General features: G+C 38.3%; 1 protein-coding gene across 16 annotated transcripts in view; it reads right to left on the reverse strand.

Moving 5' to 3' along the window:
* LOC122807764 (CUGBP Elav-like family member 4) overlaps positions 1-21,595 on the reverse strand; it is a 2,333,978-nt gene that overhangs the window by 1,075,789 nt on the left and 1,236,594 nt on the right. For all 16 annotated transcript variants that reach the window (XM_044078787.1, XM_044078838.1, XM_044078856.1 and 13 more), the window contains exon 3: positions 1,415-1,494. In XM_044078787.1, the coding sequence (XP_043934722.1) occupies positions 1,415-1,494 (80 nt within the window). The remainder of the gene's footprint in view (positions 1-1,414; positions 1,495-21,595) is intronic.

Below are 21,595 nucleotides of genomic sequence, written 5' to 3' on the forward strand. Positions count from 1 at the left end.
TGCCTGTAACCTCAAGAACACTAAAGTAACGGGCAGAACCATCTGAAGACGTTCACAAAGGATAGCTTGCAGGCTTTTTTAGAAGGAAATAGAGATTTCGGACAAGATAAATAGTAACACACTATGGGGACATATATCATAAAATGTTTACTCAATGTGATAAAGACTTAATGAAACCATTATCATCAACAGACGTAGGAAATAGTAGTGTGGGATGCATTTTAAATATTATGTCTACAACTAATAATACCAGTCTGTTTTTTCTTTAGAACAGCAAATTATCTTGGCCCTGAATGTACTATCTGAGTGTGTTGTCTCAGTGATATCAAACGCTTTTGCATTTTATGTTAATAAAAGTATTTAAGTAAACATTTCTATCTAATGTCTATAAATGATATACACAGTTTTTGTTTAGAAAAATCTGTAGTGGATTTAGTAGAACATGAGGCAACAAGACAGTTTTTTCAACGGATTAAGAACTAAACTGTTAAAATCATATCTCATAATAAACATTAAATTATGAAATTTCTGGAATTTGCTGTTACTTAATGATCACAGACACAAATGGACATACCACTGCCCAGACTGTCAACAAAAGTTTCATATCTGTTATAATAAAGTAAAAATGCCAAGTAGCATTTGATAAGAGCCCTGATGTAATATACAAGCTGCATTGCTTTAGATCATACAAAACTGCACACTACAGTATCATAACTCATAAGTTTATCAATAATTAAGCTTCTCTGTTAATGAATGAATGATGCCATTGTAATGAATTCTTGTTTCACAAAAGTGCAGTAACCATTTCTATGTATGACAACATTTGTACCATCACAAAGAAGATGCTTAAGCTGATTTCCAAGGGCAATGAACACAATTTCTAGTTTTAGCCATACAAACTCCACTTTCTTGAGGTTGGAGCACACCTCATAAGCCACATCTGTAAATATAACCATTACAAACAGACAGCAGTTGACAGACAACTTGTTTTAAACTGCAGAGCATAAAAATGATGACTTTACAGCACTTTTCTTCAGTTCCTTTTTTCTTGCCGGTTCCATAAGATCAATTGATTCTTTTAAAGAGAACAAAGGACTACCTCATACAATATCATTATTTCAAAGGAAAGACCAGGAAGCAGAGGTGCATTGTGAATAGCCATGAAGGACTAAAACTCGTCTGCTAACTGAATGTGAAGTAACAGCTTATTTAAGACTTTTTAAATGCTGCAGCAGCTGTTCACAGATTAAAAAATAAAATTTAAAGATGGTCTCATATGTATTACTTAGCTGCTGTGAGGTTTTACCAAAGTCAGTATGAAATGGTGTTACAAAATAGTACAATTCGGACCAGATAATCGGATATACCCAAGTGCATTTTAAATATTTGCTCACGTAATAAGAAAGTTACTTACTGGCATTGTCTGACTGCCATGCAGGGCATTGATGGCTGCTTGAGCCTCGGCATGCGATGAATATTTCACAAATGCACACCCTGTGAAAACAGAGAGAACAAAGACCTGAGAAATAATAAAATTTTATGCTGTGGATTCTGCAAAAAGATTTATGATTTATGGCCTTGTTTTGTGATGGGCCTAAGGTACAAAAAAAAAATGCTGTATGATATCCTCTCCTCCACGTAGTATACTTAATTTTCTTACCTTCACTTTATTCCCATTATATTATTATACTGGATTTTAATTTTTATGGCTGCAGTGATAGCTCTGCAAAGGAAAACTCACACCATGCGCATCAGTGCTCTACAATTCTGCTCATTAACTCCCTTCATTACCGAGCATTAATGGTGTATAAAATTATTGCACTAAACAGATAACGGCAACTTACCATTAGTGGAATATGCTCTGAGTATCCTATTACAGGTTGGAGGAAAAGGTTATGACCCTTTGTTCCGTGAACATAATGGATGCTGACTCATACCGCACATGTATTGCCCTGGACACTCAAAACCAAACTGAGAGAGAATATTTGAAAACAAGATAACATGCTTTCTTTAAAAGAAATATAAATACTTACTAGCAAGGAATATAACTAGCATTTTTCCTTGGAGAGTTTCACAAGTTTTGTTATTTACCACTTTTTAAGATGATTAAAAAGCTTGCCAGCCACAGCAAAGAGAACTATCTGATAATTGGTTAACAGGAAAATTATTAAATAAACTGTAAAGTTTATACATGAAATAGTTAAATTTCTTATACTCACATCTACTGACAAACACATAATGTAGTCAGAAAGATTTAACACTTATGCCCTTTAAAGTATCTTTATGTGTTTAAAAGAAATACGGATTACTTGTGACAAAACTGCAACAAAAGGACAAGAGGCTGAAAACAAAACTGTTTATTTCAAAATACTTTCTTTTGGGTTTTTTGAGACAATTTCTATTCCGAAAGACTAAAATCCAGTGCTACAGTAAATTAGTTTTCACAATCTAAGGACTAGGAAGGATTCCCTACTATTATACCCCCACCAAAGCAAACAAGCAAACAAGCACTATAATATGCGAAAGGAAGGCTGACATTGTACTCATAAAAGACATTTCCCAGTAACAATATCATATATTTAATATAAAATTAATTTAATGTTGCATACAACATTTTAAAGTGTCTGCATGTTCAGAATCTTGTCAGCCAGTAAGTTGGAAAATAGTGAAGTGTTTGAATGCTATTTCTTAATCTTAACATATTGACAAAAGAGTTCATCAGGAATTAATCCCACATCCACTTCTGTTTACAATGGGTGAGAGTCACAGAATGCATAACATTGTGTTACTACTTCAGGAAAAGCACAGAAAAAGACCAAACCCGATCCATAACAAATAACGGATCTGACTTAGTGCACATAATGCAAATGAGCAGGGACACGTAAATAGCATCAGTGGCAAGGTATATGCTTACAGTTCCAGGCTTTGAGTTCCAGTCCTGATCTCTGATGTTTGATCTCTGTCTTTGTGGACTTTATGCATATTCCCTGTACTGTTTTTTGTCTCAGGGGACACTGGTTTCCTCTTATCCTTTGAAAAAACAACATGGTGGTTGACTGCCGATTCTAATATAACAGCTGCATTTACCTTTTCCTTTCTGACCTAGGTCTTGACCGCTAAGGGTCCATGTTGACCCTTTCACTCACTTAATTAAAATATGAATGCAATGAAAAATGCAAGCTTCTGTGGTATCTGATAAACTAAAGCAGAGCTGACCCATGTAGACATAATGAGACCGATTCATCTCCATCCCAGCAATATTTATTGACCAGCCTTTATTTAATTAGGATTTGTTACCCAGATAGACAGACTGGGCAATGGACTATTACCTGAGCCAAATCATCATTAGCAGGAGCTGACACATAGCATACAAACATGATACAGCAAATGTACAAATATACAATCAGTAAATAAAGATGGCTGCAAATATACAGTAAGGCAGACAAATTAAGAGCTGTAATAATTCAAGACAGCTAGACAAATTAAGTAGCACCAAATCCTTCAACTCAGTGTAGTAACTCTCTGAAACTGATGTCAAATGGCAGTAAACAGTCGTAGATGCAAAATATGAAATAGTTTCTTTAAACATGTCAAGTATCAAACCAGAATGTGGCTCATTTAAGAACTGTGGAACACTAGATAAAATATGAAGGAAAAGTACAACTGTACACTTCTTTAAGGTACTCTCTGACTTTCCTCCTAAAGATACCCTGACCTTAAATGTTTCGTGAAGTTGGTGCACCTTTGAAAACTCCACTTCCCCATATGTAATATTGAAAGATGACCCCAGCAAAGACATGGCTCCAAGGTAACTTGTACTCAAGAACAGAAAGGGTTTACTATTTGAAGGCCTTGCCAATGGGTGGGGGGGGGGCAGTAATAAGAAATACTTTTAAATGTGAGCACATTTAATACTAATGGAGTCCTTGTAGTGCCTGGAAAACAACTAAACTAAGAGAGAGAAAGACAAGCAAGGATATTACCTTTCTGGAGGTAAGAAGATGAAGTGACAAATATACCCTGCCCTTTGAAGGAAGTAGTCTTGCAATGTAAGCTGAATAAAATTGTGGGAAGGGCATACCCAAGGCCCTGTGTATGTACATGCAAACCTATGGCTTGTCTAGTTTTCCCAGGCAGAATATTTCCTAATCTGTTTGCAGAGTTGATTTTTGTTTATGGTCTTGTCAATTGTCTATTCAGTATGGAAAGTGACTGAACAAGCAATAAGATATTTTTTGACAACCAAATGCTGTATCACTCCGAATTCTCATACTGGCATTGTCGCGCAAGCTCTGTGGCTTGCAAAAAACATTATTGTTAATGTTATTATCGCTGCATTATTTTAATTAACTCTGGCATAATGGTTAAGGGGTTCACCTTACAAATGCAAGGTGCAGGGTTTGGTTCTCACATGGGGTAATTAGCTAGGTTTAAAATGGCCCACAGGGGTAATTAACATAGTACTAATTTATGAACCTAGCCTATAAACTGCATCAGTATAGTGCCATAACAAGCTATGTTAGCTTACAAATCATTTCTGTTTAACATTAGTTGTAGTTTAGGAAATAATGTATCTTTACCTGCTCGTATTATTTTACATACTGATACTTAGGCATGAGCAAACAGTGCTATATTTAAAGTGGAGTTGACTTATGGATCATTTCCAGACAGATTCCCTAAGGATCAGCCTTAAGTTTGGTCATGAACTAGTTATAAGTAAATGGAGGTGCATTGGACAGTTAGGAGCACAGACAGAAAATATGTTCGCAATAAAAAAAAAAAAAAATGTTTTTGTTATTCACATTTTCTGCGTAGGTATAGTAGTTACATCAAGATTAATCTGTAAAATATATACTGTAATGTATTTTTATGCTTTTCTGATCTTACTTTACTTTTCCCAAATACATTCATGAAAACCACAACACACAGCCGATGTCATTATAGATTTAGGGCTTTAACAAGCTTTGTATTAAATAACACTTTTTGTTGCAGAACAGCAGAGGAAGCTTTTCTTATTAGCATGCCTGACCCTTGGCTCAGCTCATGCAAGCAATTTAAGCTAGAAATCAGCATTTAAATTTTCAGTAACCTCTAGGGGAACTGTGCAGAGGGAATGAAACATTGCTGAATTTACTAGCTGCAGAACATGCATGAATATGTCCAATTAAATGTACCACTATACTATTTAAATCAGCTTGGAAATTAACATTTCTTTCCTTGGGACTTGCTTCCATACAGCTCTCTTTTAAAGACATTTTTGACACCAAACCACAAAAAGTGTTGCCATCCAATCTTGACAAAAAGTTCATGGCGCAGAGAATTCCATACTTGTGTGTTGGCTCTGCTACATTTACATTTGTATGTGTAGGAACATAGCTCTGTTTGTGTATGTGCATGCTTGTTTGAGAGTGTGTGCTTGTGTGTGTGTGTGTGTGTGTGGGGGGGGGGGGGTGATTTATCCTCATTAGTCATAGATGAAGTCACAATGCATATGGCAGTAAAATACTCTACTATTCAAACAATAAAGAGTGTCACAGGAAATGAAGACAATATTAAGCATTTAAGAGACATATAGCACAACCTGGACATCAGGAAATCCTCAGTCCCCTAAAATAATAATAGAAACATCTCTGTTTGGGACAGGAAGGTGAGAGGTGGTGATCACAGCTGCCATCCAACAAGGATTAGAACTTTACATTCCAAACTCCTCCCTGGACCCTGTCAGCTGAAAGTTTAATGCAATTTCTCTTATTCTCAGCTGAAGAACAGGTGCATGATTCTGGATATTTGCCATACTTAGAAAGAAGGTGATGCACCTTTTGGCTGGACTCCTAACTGCAGAAGCCATCCTTTTATGTATGTTAGGATGACACGGCTCAGTAATCGTACTTCTGTTGTGGGAGATACGTTGACCCTCCTCACTCCTTAGTATGAGCAAGATGGTGTCAACTACATACCTCATAGCAGCTCCCCCATGGCATCTACTACAACTCAGCCACTAATCAAAAGAAAGCCAGATCATCTGGGGTGTAGCCTGGACCAAAACTGGTGTGACACTTTTCTTTACACTGCCTTTTTTCTGTGATGTCATGCAATGGAGCTGTGCTGATTGTAGCTGTGTGCATTGTCTCTCAACTTATCCCAGATCGGCTTTCTGCCATGTACTGCTCCGAGAACATCTGGCATGGGAGCTGTTTCCCAGACACCTCTGAGACTCACCCCCAAAGTAGGATTTTCTCCAGATCCTCACCTGTGACATTCAAAAAGACATTGGCTGCTCATTCCTCCCTTCCCTGCTAACCCTCTTGTGCTTGAGTTATTAGTTTATTGTGACTCATCTGTAGTGTATAGGGATTCCGTGCCATTGCACTAGGGGGATGCATGGAGATTCCATGATTGTAGGTAATGACATATGGGAATGTTTGCACAGAATGCACTGTAAATGAGTTCAGTAGTATAGGATGTGCTTCAGTTATTCTATTACTGCTGTGAGTTATGGCTGCATTGTGACAGTTTTATTAATTTGTGGTCCCAGACATTTCTGATTTGTGGGGGGGGGGGGGTTCTGTGCGTTGAAAAGTAGAGGAAGAGAATGCACTTTTCACTTTTATTTAGTAGATTTCTTTGTCTAGTTAGGGTGGTTGTATTCTTGACTGAAAGCATAGCAGGCAGTGCATTATCTGTAGTTTGACACAGAATGACAGGTGAATATGTTATGCTAACAGGTAGAGTGTAGGGAGGCAATCGGCATTGTTTAAACAAGTGTGGAGGCCAGGGGGTTGCTAGTACTGTTAATCAACTTATTTTTATTGGATTGTGGGAGTGTTTTTTGCGCTGCTTGATAGGACAGGGGAGAGATCAACAAAAGAATGATGTGAAACTACTGGCTATGCCACTTCTCATTTAATGCACAAATAAACTCCTTACTGTGCACCTTGCATTGACCTTTGATGACACTTTCACTGAACAATACTAATTTGGTTAGTGTGAGTACAGCATCTGCCCATTTTCCAAGATAGAAGAAGGGAAATTCTGTACATACAGAAAGCAGTTACTGTAACTGTCTTCCACTGCTGAAGGATTGAAAATTCTGTATATAATCTCAAAATTGTGTTTTCTTAGGGGAAGTTGTGTGTGTGTGTGTGTGTGTGTGTGTGTGTGTGTGTGTGTGTGTGTGTGTGTGTGTGTGTGTGTGTGTGTGTGTGTGTGTGTGTGTGTGTGTGCTCTGTCATCTCATCTACATCTATTTCTTGGCAGTATAGTAATAATATCTGTTGTGATCCTCAACAGAACTGAAAATGGAGTGAAATTATAAAACTGTGTTAGTTTCATTTTTGTGAATCACAACAATATACTGTTAAAATCAATCTGGAGACAGTTTAATAGGAACAGACAAATGTTATGGGGTTATAATTGACAAGGATATCTCCATAAAGTACTATTTTGAACTTATTCTAGTATGGGCTGATATACGGATAACTAGGTCTAACACTAATATACATAGCTATGATTCTTACCAGCTTTTTTAACAGTAGAATGTGTTTTACACACACACACACACACACACACACACACACACACACACACACACACACACACACACACACACACACACACGTGCACACACACACACACGCACACACGCACACACGCACACACACACACACACACACACACACACACACACACACACACACACACAGAAACTACGATTTTTTTACTATTGATGCTAGCAATGACACTACCCACAAGCCATCTGGGAAGTTTTTTTGGGGGGGGGCATGGGAGTTCTATGCCATGGGGGTGGTAATACTATTAATCAGCATGCTTTTATTGAATTGTTTAATGTATTTTTGTACTGCTTGGTAGGTCAGGGGAAAGCTTATGATACATCTAAACAGATTGGCCATTAAAAACATGGTTTATCTGAGGCTGTATTGAAATTACTCTTCCTGCCCCTGGTAATCTATCATCTTGTTTGTGTGTGTTGTTTGTTTATTTGTTTTTTTGTGTTTATGCAGCAAGCATTTGGCTCATTTCTGAGTGAATCCTAAATGAGGCAACCCATTTTATTGATCATTTGCATGTGTTCATGTCTGATACCTAGGATGGAATAGGCTGCAAGCCCCCATAAACTTCATGCATGGTTTCCCCTGTACACCATTAACTGATGTAACCCACTCCAAGGTACTGCAGCATCAGAGTAGGCAAAACTGAAGATCTGAAGCTATTGACATGGATTATTAATAAGGGTTATCTGATTAACTAGGATTATCTTAAAAGTGAATCTAAGGAAGGAATAAATATCTTTTGGTGGGTATAATCTGTGTTGATGTAGATCAGTGATAGAGGAGATATAATCAGATGTGTAGGATTATATCTTTCTATAATGTACCCTGAAGATTTCTGCTCTCTCAATGGTAAAATTATTACGGGAATGATGTGCTATCATTACATTTTTGTTGAGGCAACCTGTCAGGGTTTTACATTTCATCAAAAACTCCTTTAGATTGCCCAGATAAGCCAGATGTATATTTTTGCAGCAGACTGACCCTGAGGTTTTTACTTTGGTACTACGCATTGCATTATTTGTAAGCAGCTGATTTGCCCGAATTTTGTTTGATTAACATGGTAGTTCTACAATACCATAAAACAAAAATTTTACAAAAGACAGTCCTGATCAAAATGGGGTACAAATCTCCATACATCCAAACAAGAGCTTTACCATCTGCACCCCTTACTAAATATAATCCCACTTAATACCATGACAGCTAGAGAGAAAGCAGTTTCACGGCCTCACATTGGTGAAACAAGGTACAAGGAAATTACTGATTACCAATTATTTGTCTTTGTAAGCCTTTTATTTTTGAGTATATAATATTGTTCCTTCTCAAGAATATATATATATATATATATATATATATATATATATATATATATATATATATATATATATTTATATATTATATGACTTCCTTTATAATTTCTAAATATTGAAATCCCGACTTTCAGTATTTCAAAATTATAATACCGAAGCCTTGAAATTCTGAAACACCAGAAGCACAAAATTCAAAATAATGAAGTTCGGAGCGTCTGGTGTTGCGATGTGTGAATGCATAGGTGTAAGTGTAGGTAAGTACATAGGAGTGTGTTGGTTACGGGCATTTGTGTATGTTAGTGTGTGTTTTGGCTGTGATGTGTGCATGCAAGGGGCTGTGAAATGTGTGTGTGTGTGTGTGTGTGTGTGTGTGTGTGTGTGTGTGTGTGTGTGTGTGTGAGTTACCTTTGTGTGTGTGATTGTGGGATCTCAGAGTTAGTATATATATGTGGGGGGGTGTTACGGTGTGTGAATGCACAAGTGTAAGTTTAGGTAAGTACATATGAGTGTGTTGGTTAGGGCTTTAGTGTACGTTAGTGTGTGTTTTGGCTGTGATGTGTGCGTGCAAGGGGCTGTGAAATGTGTGTGTGTGTGTGTGTGTGTGTGTGTGTGTGTGTGTGTGTGTGTGTGTGTGTGTGTGTGTGTGTGTGTGCGTGCATGTGTGTGTATGTGTGTGTGTGTGTGTGTGTGTGTGTGTGTGTGTGTGTGTGTGTGAGTTACCTTTGTGTGTGTGATTGTGGGATCTTAGAGTTAGTATATATAATTGGGGGTTGCGGTGTGTGAATGCACAAGTGTAAGTGTAGGTAAGTACATATGAGTGTGTTGGTTAGGGCTTTAGTGTATGTTAGTGTGTGTTTTGGCTATGATGTGTGTGTGCAAGGGGCTGTGAAATGTGTGTGCATGAGTTACCTAGGTCTGTGTAATTGTGCGATCTCAGAATTAGTATATATAAGTAGGGGGGGTGGGGGGTGCAGGGGGGCTTACCCCCCGCTTGTCTGTAGTGTAGGATTGTTTGTTTGATTGTGGGGGGAGATTGTGTGCATGTGTATGAGTGTGGAGTATTTGCAGTGTAGGTTTGCAATTTTAAATTTTGTGGTTATGGGGTTTCGGTATTTGAAGGTTTCGGGAATTCAGTATTTCGGTATTCTATAGTGAACCCATATATATATATATAGATAGATATATATATGTATCACTAACAATTTATTCTCATTCTACCTAATATTCCTTAATTTCTACGCACACACCAACCATCTCAATATTTCTCCAGCCTTTCTTCTGATACACCTGCAATTACATCTTATACTGCTCAAACTATAATATATACCTTTTATCTACTTTCTGAACTCCCTGTTTTCATTATTTAATATTTGTACTATTTATCTGTACCAGTTATTCTTCAAAAAGCATTTTACTCTGTCGATACTGCTTGTTATGATTATTTTGTTTAAGCCGCATATTATGTTTATGCTTCTTGTTATTACAAACTGCCTGAACTTTATGTACTATTATACTAACTGCTTTTGTGGAGCTTTTCTCCCTGGGCCTCTACTGAAAATGGGTTCTTCTTGGCCCAGCGAACTTTCCCATTAAACAAATCCTAATAAATACATTTTATATATATATATATATATATATATATGTATACATATAAATATTTACAATAGACTTTCTATCATTAACTTGCACAGTACAGACATGTATGGGTAATCCAACATAAGCACACATGAATGTCTACTACATAGTATGTATGCCATAGTTAGGAATATGAGAAGAAAAGTAGCAGTGCAAAGATAGGAATACAGACCTCAACGGGAGGTAAAGATAAATTAACCTAAGCAGTATGTTCCCCTTAGGCTCTCCCATAAGCTACAGAAATATGTAATGAAAAATTTGACATTCCATCCACCATGAGTACTGCTTTATATTTTCCTCTTCATTTCTCTAGTAAACAAACTGTTCTTGTCTCCAAAACAACCTGTCATTGGCCTGTCCTTGCCTGCATCACTAGAAATCTGAGTCTTTTTTTCTTCCTCTACTTCCTGTACATGACTATACTGTGGACATCTGGGTTGGTTTTTAAGCTTTGGGGATTCCTATTCCTTTTTTTGAGGAAACATATTCATCAAATCTGGGTTTGACATGGCCTTGTATGTTAGGCAAAAGGTCACTCTCTGAGCAAGCGGTAGCTGAAGAATAGGCTGGTCTTTCATCAATCATTGGTCTGATGAGTGATGAGTAAAGGGAGATAAGGTGGGCAATGTAGAAGGTCTTCCTCTACTTTTACTTTAGCTACATGTCGAATGACAGACTACTATCTACCCCTGGTCCCCCAGGTCCCCCTTCTTCTGTGCTCAGTGGATGGACACCACTTGTGACAGGCTTTGAGTCTGACATGCGCCCCAGCAGCTCTGACCCTGTGGTTGTCAGTTTGCAACAGTAACCCTCATCAATGGCTTTGGTGACTGTTTGAAAAAACAACCAAGTTTAAAAAAGGCTGATCTCTGCCTTTGAAAGCCAAACGAGGTCCATTATGATCCTCTCCATGCTTTGCATCAGGTCCCATGGATGCTGTGTTTTGCTTTGGAGAGAGCAGTTCTCCTTGGGCGCTGGAGATGTTTGGGGGGCTGCAATCGCTTGTAGATATCTCTCCTTTACCTGTCAGCCAGTATGTTTATGATTGTCTTTTGAGTCTTTAGCTATTTTTCTCTCGAATTTGCTTTTGGATGATTTTTATGAGAGCTCTTTTTTTTTTACTATGATCAAGGGTGTCTTTTTTTTTTTTTAATTTTGCCGGCAGGACATTTAACTGCATTCTTTCCTCCCTCTTCCACCTGCCATTTTAAATGCCTTGTTGTCCTTATAAATGGATTTATTTTGTGAGCCAGACTTTTTGCAGATCTTTATAACATCATCCAGGATGCACACTTTAACTATGGTGGCTTCACTTCCAAATTAAATAACTGTGCTGTATCATATGTTAATCCTTCCAGGACCTGCCTTCTTCTTTCGGCTGCTCCCATTAGGGGTCACCACAGCAGATCATCTGTTTCCATTTCTTCCTGTCCTCTGCATCTTGCTCTGTCACACCAACCACTTGCATGTCCTCTCTCACCACATCCATAAACCGTATCTTAAGCCTTCCTCTTTCCCTGTTACCTGGCAGCTTCATCCTTAGCATCTTTTTCCCAATATACTCTGCATCCCTCCTCAGCACATGTCCAAGCCAACGTAATCTTGTCTCTCTGGCTTTGTCTCCAAACCTTCCAACCTAGGCTGACCCTCTAATATACTTATTCCTAATCCGGTCTACACTTGTCACACCCAATGCAAATCTTAACATCTTTAACTCTGCCACGTCCAACTCTGACACCTGTTTTTTTGTCAATGCCACTGTCTCCAACCCATATAACATAGCTGGTCACATTACCCTCTAGTAGACCTTCCCTTTCACTCTTAGTGGTACTCATCTGTCACAAATCACTTCTGACACTCTTCTCCACCCACTCCATCCTGCCTATAATCTCTTCTTCACCTCTCTTCCACACTCACCATTGAACTGCTGATCCCAAGTATTTAAACTCATCCACCTTCGCCACCTCTACTCCTTGCATCCTCACCATTCCTCTATCCTCCCCCTCATTCACACACATATATTCTCTCTTAGTCCTGCTGACCTTCATTCCTCTTCTCTCTACAGCATATCTCCACCTCTCCAATGTCTCCTCCACCTGTTCCCCACTCTCACTACAGATCACAATGTCATCTGCAAACATCATAGTCCACGGGGACTCCTGTCTGATCTCGACTGTCAACCTGTCCATCACCATTGCAAATAAGAAAGGTCTCAGAGCTGATCCTTGATGTAATCCCACCTCCACCTTAAACACATCCGTCACTCACACCACAGACCTCACCGCTGTCTCACTACCCTCGTACATATCCTGTACCACTCTTACATACTTCTCTGACACTCCCGACTTCCTCCTACAATACCACAACTCCTCTCTAGGCATCCTGCCATATGCTTTCTCTATGTCCACAAAGACGCAATGCAACTTCTTCTGACCTTCTCTGTACTTCTCCATCAACACTCTCAGAGCAAACATCGCATCTGTAGTGCTCTTTCCTGGCAAGAAACCAAACTGCTGATCACTAATCATCACCTCCCTTCTTAACCTAGCTTCCACTACACTTTCCCATAACTTCATGCTATGACTGATCAATTTAATCCCTATTTAGTTACTACAGCTCTGTACATCACCCTTATTCTTAGAAATCGATACCAAAACACTTTTTCTCCATTCCTCAGGCATCCTCTCACTTTCCAAGATTTCATTAAACAATCTAGTTAATAACTCCACTGCCATTTCACCTAAACACCTCCATGCTTCCACAGGTATGTCATCTGGACCAACAGCCTTTCCATTCTTCATCCTCTTCATGGCTATCCTTACTTCCTCTTTGCTAATCCACTGCACTTCATGATTTACTATCCGCATATCATCCAACCTTCTCTCCCTCTCATTCTCTTCATTCATCAGCCCCTCAAAGTACTATTTCCATCTGCTCAACACACTCTCCTCACCTGTATGTTTCCCTCATTATCCTTTATCACCTTTACCTGCTGCACATCTTTCCTATCTCGGTCCCTCTCTCTAGCCAATTGGTACAGGTCCTTTTCTCCCTCCAACCTTTCATACAACTCTTCATACGCCTTATCCTTAGCCTTTGCCACCTCTCTCTTTACCATGCACCTCATCCCCTTATACTCCTGTCTACTTTCTTCATCTCTCTGACAATCCCACTTCTTCTTTGCCAACCTCTTTCTCTGTATACTTTCCTGTACTTCCTCATTCCACCCTTGTTTCTTCTCACTGGGCTCCAATTATATTAGTCTTATCAAAGAAATGGTTTTGCTGCAGTATTCTTCTAAGAGTCATCCCATGGAAATTTGATTTCCTTTGTTGTGATGCTTGCAGCACACTTTCATATGTCTTATAAATTAATCTCCACCCTCATTAAACTTCTAAATTGACTTCTTCATTCATTCAGTTAAAGACTACTATTTAGATTCATCTGATATTCACTTCTGATAGTGAGTCTGTTGTGTCTTGGGGCTTGCTTTGTGTGCCCTTTAGCTAGTTCCTTCAAAAATCATTTCTTGACTTCTTTAGCATTGACATCATACTGTTCAGTCAGTGAAATTGTTGACATAGAAGGTAATGGTATTTCCTCTGAATTATTCCATTCATCCTCATCTACGTCACATGCTTTATAAAAAATGGGTCATTAATGGTGTCAGCAATTCTCTTATTATTGCAAGAATTTTGCAACAAATCCTAACATACCTCTTTGTGTACTGTATGGGATATCTTCCATTAATTTCATTGTACGGAGATCTATATCCAACCAGCACCTATAAAGATTGCACCACTTGATATTATGTGTGACTTGAAATGAGTTGCATCTTTCATGTTTATTCTTATTCTCAATGCATGTTGTATGTCACCATCACATCTGCAAACTTGAACATTTTGATACGCATGCATCCTACTCATGTTTCTCAGCATTATATATACTGTGAGATATATAACCATAGTGTTATACAGTATGTAACTCCTTTAAGTCACCATTTTCCAAGTTTTGAACACAGGTATATGTTTACTTCTAGTTATTTATTTATTTGTTTATTTATTACTTTGTTAGCTGCTGAGTGGGTTGCCCAACGTAGACTACTTTCAGGAGTAGCTCTATCATAAGCAAAGCATAAAGTCCTGAAATTCAAAGACATGCACAAGTCATGCTTAATACAAACCAGTATAACAATAGAATTGCAAGCTTTTTGTTTTGGGGAATAATGAAATAATCAAAAGCACCACGTGTACCGTCAGCCGCAGTAACCACGGTAAAAATAATGCCATCGCAAAAACAGAACAGAGAAATGAAAGGAGCAGGTAGTGGGAAACATGTCAAATGAAATAGAAGGATAGGTAGGAAAATAAATATAGTATATATTTCAATCTCAACAGATTTCACATAAAAAACATTGACAAAAAGATAATATCAGTATTAGTCCTTCTAAAATAATAACCACATCCATTAATTTTATGATATCCTTCATCCTTCCATCTAACTTGCTGCACCCATGAATGTCACATATGTATCAATCTTGGCATGTTTGCCACCCCCTGATTGTCTCCTCAGCATCCAGTATTCTTCTGCACAGTGATATCGGCACATCATTTTTCCTCCATACTCTGTTACGGTACAATACTTAAATTAAGAGGCACTTTTGACCCTTACAGCTTTCCTTCATTTCTAATCTCTTTTCCCTCTCAGATCTTCTTCAGCATTGATAACAACTGATTTTCTTTCACTAGTTGTTTTACAGAACCACACAATTCCTTCTCTTCTTGTTGTATACCTTGTGTGTGCTGTGCCACCTGCTCTAGACACATCTATGATGTCACTGGCTGTCACTCAGGATGTCATATAACAAGATGACATTTCATTTCAACATGAGGGAGGAGAACATAAAATAAGTACATAAAATGTTTGCTTTGTCCAGCAGCTTCTATGTAAAAATGTCTATAAAGTAAGACAAAAGTCTCAATTTTCCAATTTTTTTTTGTGACTGACTGCTGTGGTCTTTTTATGCTAAGATGTCATTCCTGCATATTTGCTTTGTTTACTGTCCATTAAAACAGACAAAAAATCCTTCTACTTTTCAGGTTAATGCATGATGTTATATGTGAAGTGTGGTTGTACCTTGAGGAATTCTTCCTACAATAAAAAACACAGTGACCTTTGACTTAGGATATACAAATAACAGGGTTCTGAAGGCTACAGCCCCAAATCAGAAGAGGCAGCATAAAAAAGTCCACTCAAAACAGCAAAAATGTTTTAATACTAGTACAGACAGGTTTGACATTTGTTGCACTTCTTTTCAATCTCGGCTTAGTTTTTCAGATTCTTTTACTGTCTCAGTTTAATTTGAAATTGTGCCATTTCTGAAAACCAGTCTGTGACATAATAAAACAGAGAAACAAACAAACAAACAAAAAATACAATCCACTGTAAAACAGATAAAACAGTTGTGGACCTGTTATTAGTTATGTATGATCCTAACCTTGCAGAAGAGATATGAACACACTTATGGGTAAGAATTCAAGTTTGTAATATGTTACATCATTATCATGGGTTCTGTAAGGAAATCCAGTCTACTGCACAGTAGTGTCCATGGCGGTGGGTTTAACAGTTAAATAAAGTCAGCTTGAGTTGTAATGAGAATGGGAAAAATACTTTGGTATTTTACATTTTTAAATAAGTGTCATGGAAATGAAATCTACATAAGAAACAGTATAAGAAAAAAGATTTATGGTCTTTGAAGATAGACTCAGCAGTGGAAGAAGTTTTCTGAATAAAAGGGACCCAATCTGAAGTGGAGAGGTGTTGTTTCTGCAAATTATTTTTGTTTGCACTTTTAATGTGTACGATTATGGCTGAAAATCTCTGTTGTGTCCATTTCATAAATGAAAGTCCCTGCACTGTTTGTTCTTCTTTTGCCTGAAATACCCACAGGTGCAACAGAAATTGGAACGATATATTTACCTGAAAAGTATTGTAAGGAGTATATGCTTTTAAATGATAAAAATGCAGAAGAAACTTTGCAAAAGCATTTTCAGTACCTCAGAAATTTGGGGCACGGGTGTAAATTGAATATAAGAAAGAAAGTAATGATAAAACAAAGAGGAAGTATAACATTTTAAAAATAATAATAAGACAAAATGCATAACAAAGATGTCAGCTAAAAGACAGTAGAAGATGGAAAGAGACAGCAGTCAGCTGGAAGAAAAGGAATCAGATGATGAGACATGCTGCACTATTTATGCCTAAGGCAACTTTAAGCAGAAAACAGGAGGCTAAGCCGAAGGACAGCAAAGGCAAACAGATGAGGTTCTAGGACAGCAGAAGAATTCAGATATGGCTCTTGGGTACAGTCAATAAGCTATCAAGGGCCATAAGAAGAGGGGAGCCAGGCTGGGATGTAAATAATTTTTGAATGGTTTCAAAAGGCAGGATTGTTTTTAAAATAGTATAATTTCACTGGATTTGAGCAGTAATGTGGTTCAAACCTTTGTGTTACAGGACTATAATGAAGCAGATTAATTAAAATGATTGCTAATAGCCCTGAATTATAGGTTTTCTGATTTTCTGTAAGTATAACTGAAGAATATATATATATATATATATATATATATATATATATATATATATATATATATATATAATTTGATGTTCGTTATGTAGTGCAATAAGGGACAGAGGGCAGAAATATTGAGATGGAATGAATAAGACAACACAGATCTATTATTATGTTAAGGGCATAACTTTTGTATCTCATATTGTCTTTTCTGTCTGCCTCAACCTGTGGGACAGACTCTTTAGATAGGCTAATCTAAGTGGTACTAAGGAAGAATATCCCTGAGGATGATACAGCCAAATACTGTCCTCAACCTCAGTTTTAACAGGGAAAATGTATTGACAAACAACCTCAACAAAAGTGAAGAAGCCCAATGTTAACATAAAGCAATCATACAAGAGACAAGAGGAGAGGAAAGAAGGCATTAACTTGCCTTGGGATCCTTCTGGTGCTACGAGTGAACCATTTACTAAGTCAAACAGCAACAGACTTATGTAGCACTACTCAAGGCATTAAGCTAGCAGCTCTGACTGAGGCTAATGGAGCAGAAGCCTGTACAACTACAACTTCTCGCAAATATATAAAAAAAGGCCAGTGTGGAGTCAGAGTGATAACAAACCTACTAGGGCCTCATCAAATGACAAGTTAACACATGACAGTGCCACACTGCAAAACTTGTGTACAGAATAAAGCACTATGTTGATAAATTATGAACACTGCAAATAAACAGGAGATGCCTCAAGAAGGGATTTGGAAAGATAAACGTCCTCTGTACAAAATAATTTAAGTCTGAACTACATTCTATTAATGACCGGGCATTGGAATTCCTTGTAACTGAAAACTATATGCACACACTGTAATGTTAAGCCACATAAAATAGAACATACCTAATACAATAAAAAAAAATAATAATACAAAGACTAGTATGAGTCATAGTCAGCTTTGCATAGTATACAGCACAAATCTGTGCATTTTGTAGTCACGTGCAAGATTTTGACTCTTCATAGAATCAGGCGGTGTAGCAATGCAGTGAATGGTGGACCACATCATACTGTGTATATTAATGACTGCACAATGACATACCAATGAATACCTAAATGAGGCAGTAATAACATGTAAATGTGTACAGACAAAATTATGTTGTGATCCATAACAGTTTTATGGAAGAAGTTGCTCCCCATTCTATATGACTGTACAAAAGGCAAGAGCAGAATAATACATAGTACCACAGCAGGACTTGTTCAAACACATCTTATTATGTGAAAAATGCTAGGTGCAACTGAATAAAGGTGTTTTATAACAAGAAATGACGTATAAAGAAAATTAAATAAATAAAGCAAAGAATAAATATCAAGTAAAAACTGACAAAAAAACAAAACAAAATAGCAAACAAATTAAAAGAAGCAGGTACATAAGATAAATTAAAATAAAATAAAAGCATTTTTTCCAATGACAACAGAGGAGACAGACACCACTGCACATGACTTCTGTGATATTGGATACCTTCTTGCAGTACTCAGTGCCATAGCTCATACATGTATGGAAATGAAACCCCCATCTAGTCAACAATGACAGCTGTATGTCAACAATAAACATTATCACTCCATGAGTTGTCTGGTAGTATTTAATGTGCAGGGTATTCTTATCAATGTATCTGCACAGGACATGGCAAGTTCCCATGATTCATATGCATGGCACACATCAGCCATATTGCCACTTCCAGACAAGTGACTTTCCATAAGGCTATCAAGGTGGTAAGTGCAAGCTCGGTTAGTAGAATATATGTATACAGCTACACAGAATGTTTACATATGGAATAACGGCATCAGACATAAGTCTATTGCATGCCACATGGCTACTGATGATGCTAGATCCCCTAGATAATGATACCCATTCATAATCCAGATTGTGCCACCAAATTCCAAAAGAACACAGCATATGTGAAGATCTTCACCATCATCAAACAGGTATTTAACCTGTTAATGGTACACTTCTATTTGCATCTGATAAGACACTACAATGCTCCCCTGACAGAGCCAGCAAGGTAGTCATAGGTTGCCCCATGGTACATAACATAATACTAAACTAACTTGTGGGACAGCCCCATGGTATGTCTGAATTAGGATTAGGTCTACAACCCATGTGCAAAGAAACAAAACCACCTACAGAGAAGAGTGCACTGGAAAAGGTAGAATCATGAAATGGGCAACGCCTTGCCATATGTCACAGGAAAATAAGTGGGAACACAGGTGAAATGGCCACATCTAGTTTAAAACTAAGGTACAAGATACTCACACCTTGAAAGGGCAGTGTCACACACAGAATAAATATGGTGGCTGCAGTATTAGGGACAAGCTGTGCTGGGCAATACATGGCATGTCACACTATGCATCAGATATCATCACAAATACTTCATGGGAATGGACAGATGATACGTCAGCAAGCAAAAGAGAGTAGTATTTCCGGAATTGAATTCATCTGTACCTTCATGGGGTGGGCCTTATTTTTCACAAAATCTCACCATGATGACTCTGAGATATATATATATATATATATATATATATATATATATATATATATATATATATATATATATATATAGATATGGATCTAGGACATTTCACTGAAACTCATATCACCGAACACAAATCACCGAAAGCACAATTCACCGAAACACATTTCACCGAAAGTGATATTTGGCCTTGTCCCCACTGTAGTATGACCCTGGAGTTGGTATAAATAGTAAGAGGGTGTGGGGGGGCAGAGCCCCCCACATATTTAAACTATATATTATGTTTGGATAAGAGTAATATATTTCAGTTGCAAGTATTCATGTATATAGTTTAACACATTTAAAATATGTGGGGGGCTCTGCCCACCACACCCCCCCTACTATATATACCAACTCCAGGGTTGCACTACAGTGGGGACAAGGCCAAAAACTAAGAGCTCTCATAAAATCATCCAAAGCAAATTTCGAGAGAAAAATAGCTAAAGACTCAAAAGACAATCATAAGGCCTTCTTTAGCTATGTTAGAAACCTGGGAGGAAACTCCCAGATATGCTCAGAGCTAGTTCAAAATGATGTGAAGATTACTGATCCTACAGACATTGCCAACATACTGGCTGACAGGTTCAGTGCAAACTTCTCCCAAAGGAGAGATATCTATACCAAGCGATTGCAGCCCCCAAACATCTCCAGCGCCCAAGTGAGAACTGCTCTCTCCAAAGCAAAAACACAGCATCCATGGGACCTGATGGTGTCCCCGGCTGTGTGCTCCATGAACTCAATGAGGAATTAAACCCACAGCTAGGACAGCTGTTTAATCAAAGTCTTACCTCTGGATACGTGCCCAGGGGTGGCGCACTGCAACTGTGGTACCACTTCACAAATGCGGTGCCTCCACCGACCCTGGAAATTACCGCCCATTAGCTTGACAAGCCTTATCTGCAAAGCCATGGAGAGGATCATAATGGACCTCATAAATAAAGACATAGGAATTTGCAGACTTTGGATCCAACCCAGTTTGGCTTTGTCAAAGGCAGATCATGCCTTTTAAACTTGGTTGACTTTTTGAAACAGTCACCAAAGCCATTGATGAGGAAAGGCAGTCCATACAGCCTACCTCGATCTGGCTAAGGCCTTGATACAATACCCCATTCGGGTATCATTGAAAAACTCATCAGCTTAAATGTCAACCCATACATCACAAGATGGGTTGCAAACTGGCTGAGTGACAGAACCCACAGGGTCAGAGCTGCTGGCGCCATGTCAGACTCAAAGCCTGTCACAAGTGGTGTCCCACAGGGCTCAGTCCTGGGCCCACTCTTGTTTGGCATCTACTTTTCCAGTACAAGCAAACACAGGAGGGTTATGGCTGACAAAGTTTGCAGATGACTGCAAACTGGGCGCCATAGTAGAAAACACATCTGACACAGATATCCTTCAGAAGGGTCTCACAGAAGCGGATAACTGGTGCCAGAGCCACGGCCTAAAGTTAAATGCCAAAAATGCATAGTCATACCAAAACAAGGTTACCCCTAGCTACCAAATAGGTGGCAATCCACTGAGCACAGAAGAAGTTATCAGGGACCTGGGGACCCAGGCTGATAGTAGTCTGTCATTCGACACCCATGTAGCTAAAGTAGTTAGGAAGACCTTCTACATTGCCCACCTTATCATGAAGGGATTCTCATCTAGATCAAGGAGGTCATAGTCTCCTTTACTCATCACTCATCAGACCAATGATTGAGTACAATGCCCCATTCGGAATGTATCTGACCCGACACTTGCAGCAGCTGGAGAGGCCACAAAGTTCCTCACCAAAAGGATAAAGGGTCTCAAAAATCTGTCCTATGCTGCCCGACTGAAAGAACTCCAGCTCTATTCAGTCGCCACCGCTTGCTCAGAGGTGACCTTTGCCTAACATACAAGGCCATGTCAAACCCAGATTTGATGAATATGCTTCACCTCAAAAATCTAGATCCATCAGAGCCACAAGGCGGAGACT

This window comes from Protopterus annectens, chromosome 1.part1 (assembly GCF_019279795.1).
Source record: "Protopterus annectens isolate FY-2018-M chromosome 1.part1, PAN1.0, whole genome shotgun sequence".
NCBI lineage: Eukaryota > Metazoa > Chordata > Ceratodontiformes > Protopteridae > Protopterus > Protopterus annectens.